Source organism: Rhinolophus sinicus, chromosome 14 (genome assembly GCF_057876585.1).
Source record: "Rhinolophus sinicus isolate RSI-liver-muscle chromosome 14, RSI-T2T, whole genome shotgun sequence".
Classification (NCBI taxonomy): domain Eukaryota; kingdom Metazoa; phylum Chordata; class Mammalia; order Chiroptera; family Rhinolophidae; genus Rhinolophus; species Rhinolophus sinicus.
In genome coordinates, this window is record NC_142514.1 from 139138938 (window position 1) to 139153080 (window position 14143).

At 48.8% G+C, this 14143-nt stretch overlaps 1 protein-coding gene across 7 annotated transcripts in view; it reads right to left on the bottom strand.

Moving 5' to 3' along the window:
* Window positions 1-9628: 9628 nt before the first annotated feature.
* SLCO2B1 (solute carrier organic anion transporter family member 2B1) overlaps window positions 9629-14143 on the bottom strand; it is a 48959-nt gene continuing 44444 nt past the window's right edge. For 6 of the 7 annotated variants that reach the window (XM_074335763.2, XM_019726473.3, XM_019726477.3 and 3 more), the window contains exons 12-14: window positions 13065-13129; window positions 12633-12753; window positions 9629-11557 (exon numbers count right to left, since the gene is read on the bottom strand). In XM_074335763.2, coding sequence (XP_074191864.1) covers window positions 11383-11557; window positions 12633-12753; window positions 13065-13129 — 361 coding nt within the window. In that variant the 3' untranslated portion in view covers window positions 9629-11382. The remainder of the gene's footprint in view (window positions 11558-12632; window positions 12754-13064; window positions 13130-14143) is intronic. The other variant, XM_074335762.2, reaches the window with a different exon arrangement.

Genomic DNA, 14143 nt, shown 5'->3' on the forward strand with positions numbered 1-14143 from the left:
AGTTCATCAACTCCACTGTCCACCTCCATACCCTTCTATTCAGCTGTCCACAGATTCACTCATGCACTCATTCAGCTGTCCATTTACCCACCTATCAACCAGCCCATTTACCCATTTATCCACTTTCTATCCATCTAGCTGATCATGCACTTATCTATCCATTCATCCGCTCACCCACCATACACCCATATATCCATTCACCAATCCACACAGCCAACCCTTCCTCTGCTCTCTCTCCCAGTCACACATACATCTATATTCATCACCCTTCCATCCATCCATTTAATACTTATTGAGATTCTACTACGTTTCAAATCTTGTGTTGAGTATTCTGAGTGATTCAAAGCTGAATAAAATACAAGCCCGCCCCGCCTTCTTCAGGGAGGGGATGGGAGCCAATGAGGCAGATGATGCTGAGTACTATAAAACAGACACAAAGAAAATGCTTTGGGATTTAGAGGAGGGAAAAATTGCATCTGGTTAAAGTTGTGGATGCCTTCCCTCCAGACGAGACTTTTGGTTTGGGCCTTCATGGAACAGCAGAATTTGGATGTACATAGATGCATTAGAAGTAATTCCAAGTAGAAGAAGTAGCACATCAAAGATATAGAGAAAAGAATTCATATATCGTTCTTCATATCCTCTCCAAAGTGCATAGAACAGAGCTGGGCACACTTCAGTAACCTAATATATACTTGATGATTGATATTTTCCCTTCTCTTCTCTGACAGAGACACCCCTCAACACTTGATTGGGATAAGAGTTCACTTTTTCTCTTTAAGAAGATTCTACTAGATGGCCTTAGATGTCACAGAACCTTTCTGGACTTTTTTGAGTTTGAGGTTGTATCTCTGTTTCTATCAGGTGCTCCTTTCCCCCAATTATAATTATTTCTCCTATGCTCTTTGCAGTCTTTTATTGGCACAGGTGAATTCAATCCCAAGTATCTTCAGCTTCCTCAGCCCTATACCCAGGCAAAAAAGTCTGTAATGTGGATGAAGGGGGAAAGTCTGTGCAAGTGAATTAGCATTGAAGTAAAAGCCGGGAGCCATGAATTTAAACCCAGCGTTGCCATGAGCCTGCTGTGTGACCTCGGTCAAGTCTCTTTCCTTCTCTGTTTTAAAAGTTCCCATCCTTGCCACAGAATCTTAGCACTGAATATAGCACTTGAGATTATCTAGTCCAACATCCTCATTTTACAAATGGAAAATTGACTAAAAAAGGACGTGTGGCTTGCTCTAGATCATATTTAGATTAGTGGCAAAGCCAGAACTAAACTTCAAATTTCCTGACTTTCAATTCATGGTTTTCTTTACCCAACTACCACGTTTAAGACTCCATTCACAGCCCCTGTGTTTCTTGGGGAGAGTTTTCTCTCCCACCTCCATTCCCCAGGAAGAAACATGTGAATCTTCCAAGTGTTCTGGCCCTGTTTTACTGATTCATGCCCTGGTGGGGGCTGGGCAGGCAGTATTTAAGAGCAAGTATTCCCAGCCTGACGGAGTTAATTATGTTCATCAGGAAGAGAGAAGAGAACAGAACAAGGCGCTCTGGTTATCTACGGGTCTTTAATCAAATTGAGAAACGAGGAAATCCATCACCCAGAGGCTAAGGGATTTGGAGAGCTTGGCTTCCGCTGGCTCCAGAGCCCTGTAATGGGTTGGGCGCTGTCCAAGGTGCTGACATCTTCACTTACTGCTCCGAGTTGCTGAGAGGAGCTGGGAGGGGCCCACTGGGCAGAGAGATGGCAGCTTTTAGGAGATGGCCCAGACAGAGCAAGAAAGGGTCTGGACACGTTGGAGAGAGGCGTGAGTTCCTACTCTGCCTCCGGAATCATCCGTTTTCCATTTATTTGTCTATCTGCTTTAGGGAAAAGATCCCTTCTTATGGCGAGTCCTGGGCTGGGATTGAATGAATAAAAAAGAGAGGAGAAAGCCCTAGACCCTTTGCTCGCAAGGAGACAGCCCCCGGTCTGAGGGGGAAGCCCAGTCCTTGGCCTTAGGGACTTCCTCGTTTTAAGGGGAGATGTAGCTTCTGCTTTTATAAAATCCTCAGTGCAATGGCAGAAACACAAACTTGCCTTTGAGAATTTATTAATCTGGTGGAGGAACATCATTCTATCTTTAACTCTAACTCAAGTATGATATAAGAGAGTCATGGCTCATGTCTACAGGGAGCGTCCAGTGCGATGGGGAAGACATGGTCTTCCTCTGGAAAACTCTCAGTCTGGTTGAAGAGACATGCTCTTGATTTAGAAGGAAACCTCAATTATAATCAGGGATACAGGATGGACAGATAAGTTAAAATGTTCACAATAACCAACCAAAGAGTTCAGATCTTCACACATGTAAGTGAGGATATCAATGCTAGATATCAAGGAAGCATTCCTGGTAGAGTTGAGCTTAAACAAAAGCAAGGGACTTGGGTCCCTAGATCTTAGGCCCCCTGAGAATCATAACTATGACTTCTCATCCTCTTATATCCCCTTTGTAATAAGCACAAGCTGGACACAGAGAAGGCTCTTATTTAGTGAACAATCACCAGCAGAGAGAGAGTGAATGTACCTATCTGGTGAGTTGGGAGACAGCAGAGTGGAGTTGGGGTATGGATCCGGGCAGGGTTGGTTGGAATGGAAAGCATGCTGTGGGGGGACGGCAGTGGAGTGGTAAGAGGGTTAGAGGGAGTAGCCCTATGTGTTTGCAGGCCACTGAAGCACGGCATTTAGAGCAACTTCCTCATGTTTCTGGAGCTGGTGAGAGACACTTTATTGAATCTGAGATTGTTAAAGCTAGAGACTATTAAATTACAAAATCACAGACTGCTCAGCTTCTAGAGCCACACAATCATGGAAAATTAGAGTATTAAAATCATAACATCTTAGCAGGGCAGAATCACAGTGTGTTGAAATTATAGAACTGTAGAATATTAGAGCCAAAGAGCCAAAAATTCATATTAGAGAATCTTAAAATGCAAGAATTTCAGTGTCAAGGGGGAGAAGAAACGATCATTTATCAATTCCCTCTGTTTGTATCAGTTAAAGTGCTGGGAGTATTCTAGTATATTATCCCATTTAATTCCTACCACAAATTTTAAGCCATTCGGTCCCGTCCCTAGTCAATGCGGTACTTTTGACAAAGGCTTATCAAACACAAGCTTCCATAAGCTTCTTGACAGGGGAGTCATTACCTCTGTGCATAATTCTACCCCTGCTGAACAGCAGCTGGAAAGTTCTACCTGATATAAACTGCACTGTATCTCCTTGTAGTGTCCCCCATTGGTCCAGTTCATGTCCTACGAGCTCCACTGAGTAAACCTAACCTCCCACTCACACGACAGCTTTTCAGATGGACTTTTAAGACAGTCCTTATTTCTTTCTTCTCTGGGATAAGTTGGTTTGCTCATCATGTAGCTAGACATGGAATAGCAAATCAAAGAATCTTTGAGATGGAAAGGCCTTTAGAGGTCATGTTGTCCAGAGACTTTCTTTTATCACCAGGCAGTATAACATTATGGTCAGAAGCCTGTGCTTTAGAGAGAGATGAGCCTGAATTCAGAATCCAGAGATATAACACTAAATGGCTGTGTAACCTTGGGCAAATTTCCTAATATCTCTGGGCCTTAGTCTCTTTATCCCTAAAACAAAGAGAGTAAAAATATTGGCATAGCAGACTTGATGTGAGGATTGGATGAGATAATGGAAGGGAAGGTCTTAACAAAGTGTTTGGCACATAGTAAGTAGTCAATAAGTATTTGCTATAATTATTAGAGGCCCAGAGCAGCAGGGACTTGCTCAAGATCACAGAGCAACTCAGAAGCAGAGCTGGGGTAGGACCAAGGACTCCTGCCTCCAGTCCCAGGGCCCTTTCCTGTTCTGCATTTCCACACTCTCTTCCTCAGGAAAAGGTGATAACCCCAAAGGGAACTAGACTATTTTGCTCACTGAGTCAGTTAGAATGCAAGTAAGAGAAAACCTGGTTTAGAGTGACTTAAACATTTTGTTTCTTTAACAGGAAGCTAGAGAAAGGTGGAGCCAGGGTTGGTCTAGTGATTCAACCATGTCCCTGACGACCCAGACTTTCCCCATTCTAAGGCTGAGGGAGACTCCCTTGTGATCACAAAATGGCTCATGTGGCACCAAGCGCCATGTCCTCCCAAGCAGGAAGAAAGGGCATGGGAACAAATAGTGTCTCCTCCTCTCATGCCTCTCTCTTATCCAGGAGAGGAGCTTTCCGACTAGACCATCCCCATTATTTCATTGATCAAAATGAGGTCCCATGTCTACTCTTAGACCACTCACTGGCAAAGGAGGAGGCATTGCATAAATGCCTCTATTATCCCTGTTGCTAGTAAAATGAGGAAGAGGGGATTTGCCGTGGGAAGGCATATTCATCTTTTGTCTCCTCTCCTTTGCACCTCTTCCAGGGAGCCTTCCCTGATTTCCACCACTTTGTCCAGCACACCTTTTTCTACCATGCAATTCAGCATTGCCCAAATCAAGTCATAGTCTACTGTGCCAAGTTCACTCATCTTTTCATGTCCAAATCTTGTCTCCCCAGCCAGTCTGTGAACAGTGGGAGAATCATAGCAGCTACTAATGAATAAGTACCGACTGCGTGGCAGGCATGGTTTTGGGCACTTGTGGAAGCCAGCTTCCCATGGCTCCCAGTGATCCACACTTCCTGGTATCCACACCCTTTTGTACTCCCCTCCCACACATTTTACCAGGGTTAGTCTGTGTGGCCAATGGAATATGGCAAAAGTTATAGCATGCCACTTCCAAGATGTGTAGCTTCCATCTGGGCAGCACACATTCTCTTTCTTGGATCATTCATTCTAGGGGAAGTTCAGCACTGTGTCCTGGGCAGCCTTATGGAGAGTCTTGCGTAGAAAGAAACTGAAACCTCTGACTTACCGCCAGCAAAGAATGGAGGCCTGATAACAACCATAGTGTGAGCCCGGAAGTGGATCCTGCTGCCCCAGTTGGGCTTTCTGATGACTGTAGCCCTGGATGACACTTGACTGCAACCTCATGAGAAATCCTGAAGTAGAATCTCCTAGTTAATACAATTCTGGGTTCTTTTTTGCTGTCGTTCTTTTTTATCTCCCCGCCCCCGCCACTCCAGTTCAAGCAGTCTAGTTGTGCAGGACACATCTCGCTGGCCCATGCTGGTATTATGAGCTTTGCGCTCCCCCAGCTGAGGCAGTTGGTTGGCCACTCACAGCAGCTCACGCCAGGTCTATTCGGCTGCTCTTGGCAGCACAGTAGCCCGTGGCAGCTCGCGCTCACCTCCAGCTGCTCACAGCAGCCCAGCTCCAGGGAGAGCCATTGTTCACAATCTTAGCTGTAGAGGGCGCAGCTCACTGGACCATGTGGGAATCGAACCGGTAACCTCGGCATTAGGAGCACGATGCTCCAACCACCTGAGCCACCGAGCCGGCCCCACTTCTGGGTTCTTGATCCTCAGAAACTGTGAGATAATAAATACTTGTCTTAAGCTGCTAAGTTCTGGGGTAATTTGTTACTCAGCAATAGATAACTACTATGGTGCCACAATATCACAGTCAATCCACACAACAGCTCTGAAAGGTAGAGCTTGTTTCTCATAGTTTTCAGATGAGACAACCAAGGCTGAGACTTCCCATACCTGGAAAGTGGCCACCCTGGGATTTGCTCCATGTCTATTGCATTCTAAAGCAGAGGGGACCTGGTTCTATTTTCTCAGCTGGAATGTCTCCAGCTCCAGGGTGAAGGTTGAGGAACTGGGAACAGGAGGAGGCAGTCTCTTTCTCTGAGGTGTTTTCTCTCCATTTTGTTTTTTCATTCCAATCATGTTTGTTAGCAGCTACAACATCTTGTGTGTGTGTGATTCAGGAACAAGTAGATTTATTAGAAAAAGCATCAGAGGTTTAACAGGGTTATATCTGGGCTCTTGAGTGATCATGGACAAACTTCTGCACTTTTCTAGGACTCAAGTTTCTTTATCCACTCTCTGGGGATAATAATCCCCATTCCACAGTCCTCACCAGGAAACCATGAGCATAAGTGTGAAGGGACTTTGTAAAATGTAAAGTGTTGTGATCCCGGAAAGGTTTGCTTTGAAGTAAGAAGTGCACTCCTGCCGCCGCCAGGAGGTAGCCCCACACAGCCTCCTTTGTACAAGTAGCCAGTGATCGTCTCCTCTCTCATTGGAGTCTAGGTTCCGGAGACAGAGAATACTGAGAGAAATTGAAGGCCCCAACCCACTTCTTTAACTTCATCCTTCACCACGACTTCTCTCTTATGCCACATTGCAGCCCCACTGAACTAGTGAAAATTTCCCAAGCCTGCCAGGAGCTTTCTGTACGCTGAGCCGTTATCTGTGCAGTTTCTTCTCCCTGGACGCTGTTCCCAACTTCTCCACCTGGTGCGTTCCTACTCATCTTTCAAGACGCAGCTTAGATGTCCCCACTTCTAGGATGCCGCTCATGACCGGCTGCAAGGCCTCCTACTCCTCTTAATTAGTACACCAGTCTCCTGACGGCGTGGCCTCCAGCTGCTCTTTTCCACTCAAAGCCCCCATGGTGCAGCCACTGGCCTTTCTAAAACACAAATCATGTCACTCCCTGCTTAAAATAACCAGCCAATGGAATAATGCATCAATCAATGCTTTAAGATCTCCTCGTTGCCCTCAGGGAGACATCCAAAGCTTTCAGCTGGAACTCAAGGCTTGGGCCCCACTGGTGTCTCCAGCCTCAGCTCTCCTTTCTCTCTCCCAGCCCTGCACATGTTGTATACCCCAGCCATGTCGCTCTCATTCCGTAGCTCCGACATGCCTCATTCTCTTGTGCCTTCCTTTCTGCTCGTCCCATTTTCCACGCCCATGCCCATCTTCTCCACCTGGAGATTTCCTGCCTAATCTGGAGTGCCAACTTTGATTTAACCTCTTCCAGGAAGCCTTCCCTGGTGGCGCTGGGAAGAGCCTGGGGCTTCTTCTTCCCCTTCTTTTCCTATCTGAGTACTCATGCTTTTATTACTGTTTGTCAGCTTGCCTGCATACACTGGGAGTTTCCCGTATCTGGCACATGGCTGTGTCCCCAGGAGGGCAGCACAGGTGCTTGGAGCAGCCAAGTAGGATTTGTTGGTTGGTTGAATGAATGAATGAATGAATGATGAATGACTCCATCCTTGAACTGTCATTTCTTGGCCAGCCCCAGAACTGCTGTTTTCCAGGGTAAGGCCATTTTATAGCAAAAGGAAGAGACAGCTCTGGAAGGGAGAAAATCAATAAAAATGTAAATCTGGTTGAGAAAAGCTGTCCCAGGTTGGCTGTGGGGAGAGATAAGACTGGAATGGCTGAGCCTTGGCTGACAGTGGAAGACAGATTAGGGACCAGCAGAGCTGTAGCCAGGGCAGGGCAAGGGGACTGTCTCCCTCTCTCCTCATAGTGCCTCTTCCCTCTGTCTCCTCCACCTTCCCCTCCTCCTGTGCTCCACACACTCCTTAAATTCTCTCAGGGACCAGGGGAGGAAAAGGAAACTTACAGATTACCGGGTACATGCACTACCTGTGAGCTAGTATGTAATCATTCTTTGGTCTTCACAACTTTTGGGAGACAGGAGACAGGAATGATTAACCTCAATTTCCAGGTGAAGAAACTGAGATACAGATAAGTGAAGTCACTTGTTCAGCGTCACACCACAAGTGAGTGGTAGAGAGATTTGAACTCCAATCACTCTAAAACTCTGCTCTGTTCACTTCCCTGGAGGTCTAGAGCCAGCCTTCAGGTGGCCCCCAGCTTGTGAAATCACATGCTCAGTTGTGCATAGGTTTTTGTGTGTTTTTAATGAAAAGCCTACATTTTTTATCAGCTCCCATAAGGTGGTTACCCACCCCCTTTTGCCTACACCATGCTGCCTCCACGGGGAGGGGGTGGCCTTTGAGCCAGGCCTAGAAGATTGGGTAGGACTTCATAAAATGGGAGGCAGTGGGGTGTGGATGGAGTACACCAGCTGGGTAGAGAAGATCACACATAGGGGTATGTTGGGGGGGAAATCATTCAACACGTCCAAAGAATGCTGAGGGTGCTGTGGGTTCTTGCTCCTCATTTGTGCTCCAATCATGGCTCATGGCTCCTGGCTCCCAGCTCCCCTGGGGCATCTGCCTGCCCTGCAACTTCCCAGCACAGGTCTACGGGCCAAAGGAACTCTGGGCTAGGCATCAGGATGTCTGTCCTGGTTCCAGTCATGTCCTCTGCTGCATTTTACCACCAGTAGAATTGGAAGGGAGATTTCACACCTTTTCCGCCCAGCTCCCAGGGTGGTGCACTTGCTTGTGGCTTTCCGTTGGCCAGAGGCCATATTAGAGAAGAGGACTGTTGCCTGGACTCCCTCCATCTCCGAGAGCCACCCCAGCACTTACCTGCTCCACCCCTGGCTCTCGGCCTCACGTCTCTCTCGCGATGACTCCTGGAGTCTCCGTGTCCTGACCAGCCTCACAGGTTTTAAGCACGAGGACCCCTCTTCTCCCTCAAATCTCAGCTCAACCCAGAGGCAGATTCAGCCTGAAGCTGATGCTGCTTGAGCATCAGGGCCTCTCCCTGGGCTCAGGGAGGCGCCTCCACAATGTTTTCACGTTGTTGGGTTCTTGGGAAATTTGCAAAGGTACAATATTTTAACCACAATCAGTTAATATTGCTAGTTCTTTCAACTCCTTCTCTTGTGTCCCAGCTTCCCTCTGTGTGAGGTGGTTGGAGGGCCCATGGGCATTTCTGGGATCTGGCTAAGGGGTAGTTGAGATGGGAATCAATTTAGTTTGGGTTCATTGGGATATATTTATGCGATTCTCAGTCACCTCTGAGTATAGATATAAATCATTGCTAGCCACCTCTATGTAGAGAATGGCTTCTCGGAATCTGCCTAACCAGTGTCCAACTCACTCAGCACGGTTATGTCAAGGTGTCATGTCCAGAGGTCATCTCATGACATGAATGTGTCTTATGCTATCTGGCCCAGGAATTATTTGGGCAATAGAGGAGAAATGGGAGAAATAGGTTTAAAATTTACAGAAACAGAAGCTAGTGATGTGGGAAATCCTTCCAATCATCGGGGTAAAAAAAAAAAAAAAAAAGTATTTTAGAGTTTTTTAGAGGTATGCACAGCAGTTAGTAAAAATACTGTGCTATTTTTCTAAATTGTGTGATGTAGTTGTTTTGACTCCTTTTCTCATTCTAGGTAAAGATTCACGTTCTTACCTCATTTTATGTTCTTTTTCTTAAAGAAGACTCCCCAAATTGTATGAGTTTCAGTTCCCACAAAACCTGGAACTAACCCTGGTGCCACCATTTATTTTCTATGTGATCTTAGGCAAGTTACTTATGCTTTCGGAACTGTTTCCCCTTTGGTAAAATGTAAATAGACAGGTGAGGACTCGGAAAGCCTCATGTTCTTATTCCGTTTCTGAATCCATTACTAGAGGAAGCAGCCCAGCCAAACAAAATTGGACCAGAATATACAGATAGGGGAAGATGTCGTATACAAGAAATAATGGTGAGCAATGAATCCAGTAAAACTTAAATCTAAATAATTGGAAATAATGTGGTTGTTGCAAACTAATGCAGTTTGTAAGAAAGGATTTTTGTAACAGAAGAGATATTATGCAAGAACAAATTTAATAATAAGCTGTATCTATAATTCCAGATTATTTCTGCAAAACCTGGCAAACAGGAGGGAAGGAGAAGGAATATAAACATACAAACAGCCTCATCTTATTGGAGGAGACTTTGAAATTCTTGGCACTGACAAATACAGGCTCAGATATTGGTGAAATGTTTAAAGGTATCAGTGAGTAGAATAAAATGGGAATTAGAACTCTGTACTTCCCTCTTCTTTCATGTGAGATAGCCTCAAAGCCTACTGCTGGGAGCTGTTCAGAGGACCACAGCCACGTGTGTCCCCTGCCCTCCCCCCAGCTTCTCCCTGGCCTCCAGCACAGGGCTGGACATAGGGCTTGGGAAACTGCTATGGATGTCTCCTGTCTCCTGCCTCCAGATCCCAGCCAGGTCGGGTAGGCGGGAGCAGATCAGGAAACTCTCTTACCTTCCAGGGTGATAACCAGGCCTGGCCATAAAATCAGGCAAGGCCTGACGTAGACAAGGTCCAGTTTGTTCAGGCCCAAACATTGCACAGACCCTCTTGTTACACAGAGTTGGGTGTTACTGTTCTCAGCATCATAGATCATAGGCCTGGGCAGTACAAAGAGCAGCTCCTTACACCTACTGAGGCATCACAGAAAACCAGATGGTACCCCCCAAAACCTGAGTGTCACAGAACCAGACATTCTCTACATAGTCCTAGGTGACACAGATTCAAGCACCTGGGAGGAAATGGTAAAATTAGGATTCTAGTTACAAAAGTCTCAGTGACTTTGATGGGGGACCCTGGTCAAATGTGCAGAATCTTGGCAACGCATAGATGCCTGTGTGTGCTGGGTATGTGTGGTCTTTGAAGTTGGAAAATGCTCAAGTGGGGGGCCTGGGTCTCCCTCTCCACCAGAGCACCTAAGGCAGAGACTAGATCTTATCCAGACTGTGGAGCCCTGAAGGCAAAAGTTGGGACTTGCTGAGTCCAGAGAGTGAGTCTCCTCTCTCAGCTAAGACCCGCTGGGGCCGTCACACCACGTTTCCTGAAGGCCCTACCCAGCTTGGACGTCCTGAGTGTGAGGCCACCTGCCTCCGTAGTGGGTCTCCCCTTGAAGCCCAGGGCTCTGCCTCCAGGGGGCGCCAAATGGACACTTCTTGACAGAGGCTGTCCTGGCCCCGCCTCTAGGCTGAAGGGCTGGGGAGGGCACATGAGTCCATCCTGACTGCACAGTTGGTCACAGGTGAAAGGGGCTTGAAAACTGCTGAGTCCGTTTCCACCTGATATAGATGGTGGATAAGACTCAGAGAGGGTGCTCTAGGTGAGCGGCAGAGCAGGGCTAGGGTCTGATGTGCAGGGCAGCATGGCCTACTATTGTCCACTTCTCTACCCTAGGGCCCTGGGGAGAGGTGTACAGTCCCTCCCACCCAGGAAAGCCTAGTTTCAGGTCAGCCTGTGTGGCTTGGGGAGAAAGAAGTAGGACCCTCTTGCTTCAGAAGTGGCCAACAAAAAATATTTTTAAAAATAAAATGATATGTATATTTTTTAAAAAGTGGCCAACACAGCAACTCCCTAAGTAACTCCCTGGTTCAGATGAGCAAACAAAGACACAGAGAGGGTAAGTGACTTGCCTGAAGTCACACAGCAAGTTAGTGGCGGTGTCAGAATTGGAAAACAGGGCTCCTGACAACCAATCTCAGGCAAAGGGCCCAGAGGACGTACTCGCCGTAACTGCCTCTCTTGGCCAGGGTGGGGCCCTCGGAGAGCTCACACTCTGGATTCTTCAGGCTTCTTCTCTGGCTGCGACACTAACAGTTGCTGCTGGAGGCCAGGGCAGGTCACTTTGGTCCCCTCCTCCTTGTCCTGCTGCCTTAGGATGGCCAAAATCAAGGCAAAGCAGGCCAGGGAGCCCACCTTGAAGAAGAACTGAAGACCAATAAACCTGAGAAAGAGCAAGGGACCCGTGAGCTCAGGACCTCCCCGGCCAGGGCTTGGATGTCCTTGGGCTGGGGTCTGAATGGGGTCAGCAACCATCAGCCATTGTGCACTTGAAGCATTGAGGCCTTGGGAGGAGGAGTCCTAGCCTTGGCTGGGGAGACGAGGGAGCCCCTGGAGTTGACCCTTGTGGGGGCCCTTCCCTGGAAGAGGGCGAGAGCTGTACCGGAGGAGCCCTGGGTTGGGAGCAGAAGCCTAGGCATTCTCCCTGCTCTTGCCCTGACTGCCTTGTGGCCTGGGCCGGCCCTGCCTCTGCCTAGGTCTCTCGAAGGGCTCAGGGACCTGACAATCTCAATTTTGGATTGCCCCACCCACCAAAAGCAAAAGAGGATTCCTTCTCCTTCATTTGCCTAACTCACCATGTCTCTCCTTTGACTTTCCATCTCCTACAAAGTCCCTGGATAGCTCTAGCCCACAAGAACCCTGCTCTCCTCAGAGTTGGAGGTGACCAGCTCCGTGCCCCCAACCTGCTAGCAAGTCCCCCCCACTCACCCCCACTCCATCCTAGAGCCAGCAGCTTCTCTGCCTTCAGGTTCCTGTGGGCTTCCCATTGTACAGATGGAAAGACTGAGCCCCCCAAAAGCAGATCTCACAATGAAGGTGACAGAGCTGGGCCTGGATCCCAGGCCTCCAGTGTTCTAGATAAGGCCTTCTTCCTACCCCACCCCAATTTCTCGTTTCTCTCACAACCAGGCTTCTCCCCTGATTCTCCCTACACTCAGCCATGATGAGGCATGTTCCTGCACAGACTATGGTCAGGAAGCTTGGGTTCAAGGACCAGCTTTGCCAGTGATGAGCTGTGTCCTTGGGCCACTTACTTTAACTCTAACTTTTCTCTTCCATAAAGGGGGGGTAGTGTTTAGCTCACAGGACTGGTGAGCTCAGCACTGGATATAGCACCAGCCAGCTAGCAGGTGGATATAAATGGACCTCCCCTCCCTGCTGGTATTCGGTTTGGGACTCCTGGAATACGTCCAGCCCCCTTCCCACAGTCCCCTGGCAGCTCCCAGCCCAGGCCTCACCGGTTTCGGAGCAGGTCGTTGTCATAGTATCGGCAGACGGCCCGACGCCCACAGCTCTGGGCCCAGTGGACACAGGTGGTGTCGATGGCACTGCCGTGGATCACAGGGCTGGGCATCCAGGCTGGAGGAGGAAGTGCTCAGGGGACACAGGCCCGGTCCTCCTGTACCCCCACCCCTAATCCCTGGCATACATACCCCTCAGGGCTCTGAGCCACGGGGGGCCTCTCGGCCCCTAAGTCTTTGACCCTCGAGCCCACCCCTTACCCTGGTATCAGATGCTGCCATCCTCATGGGCTGTCTAGCTGCTTGCACACCCACCTCCAGGTACCTGGGTCGGATCTGTTCCCCCATGGGCCTGTGAACCCTAAGGTCAGCGACTGAGTCTCACTCATCCCTGTGTCCCCCAGGCCCAGCACACAGCAGGTTCTTTACCCAAAACTCTCAGGAGCATGAACTGGATCCCCACGGCCAAAGCCTTGTCTTCTTTCTTCACTCCCCTAACAAGCAGGGACATGGGTGACATGAGGATCGAGAGGGTTCCAGCCCTCAAGAGGGTCGACGTCCCCTTCTTTCCCACCATCCAGCACTGGCCTTCCCCAGTCTGAAGCTCCTTGGGTGGTGGGGTGGGGTGGGGAGTGGTGTGCTCGGGCTCCACACACCGTCCCCCTTCGAACTGCAGAGTCGGGTCCCTATGTCCCAGGCACACCCGCTGACCTCACTGCCCTGTCCTGACCTCCCGGTGTTCCTGGTCTCAGATACCTCCCTTCTCTCCCCATTCGTGGCCCCACCAAATTCTCCCCTTCCTCCTACACTTAGCAAAACCTGGAGCTGGGCAGCCAGGCATGCCTTCTGACTTCCCCAACCCCGTAATGCCGCCGCCCGGGATGCCCTAGCAATCACTGGCTCCTCTCCTAAGTAGTAGCAGCGGCTGGCGTTTACGGAGTGCTGACTACGGGCTCAGTGATTCTCTACGGCAACCCCCCTGAGGTAGGCCTAGCAGTGGCCCCATTTTACAGATAAGGAGACTGACAGACACTTGGACAGGTGAAGTGACTTGGCCAAGATCCTATGGCTGATGGGCGGGATTTCGTGCAGCACATTGACTGCCTTAACTCCCCTAAAGCAGGCTGCCTGCTGGGGCAGCTGGTTCCTGTACTTTCTCTTGTGGCCAGCCTGTTTTATGCATCTAGGTGTCTTCTAATATTTGTAAGGGGCTCCACCCCACCCCCCGCGCCTTCTAATTGTCTAGGAGACAGGGAATAAAATAATCCCGGCATAATGAAAAATTGTAATTATCCTTCTCTGCGATGCTCTTATTCCAGCCACAACCCCAGGAGATGCTGACTTTAGCCTCAGGTGACAATGTGTCAGTCCCAGCAGCTCCTGCCCCCCAACAATGGCCAGAAAGATCTTGGACCGGGAGGCGGTGCTCGGCATGGGCTGGGTCCACAGTGAGCACTTAACCAGTGGCATTCAGAATCTTGGACCACACTGACAGGGCTTGGTTTTCT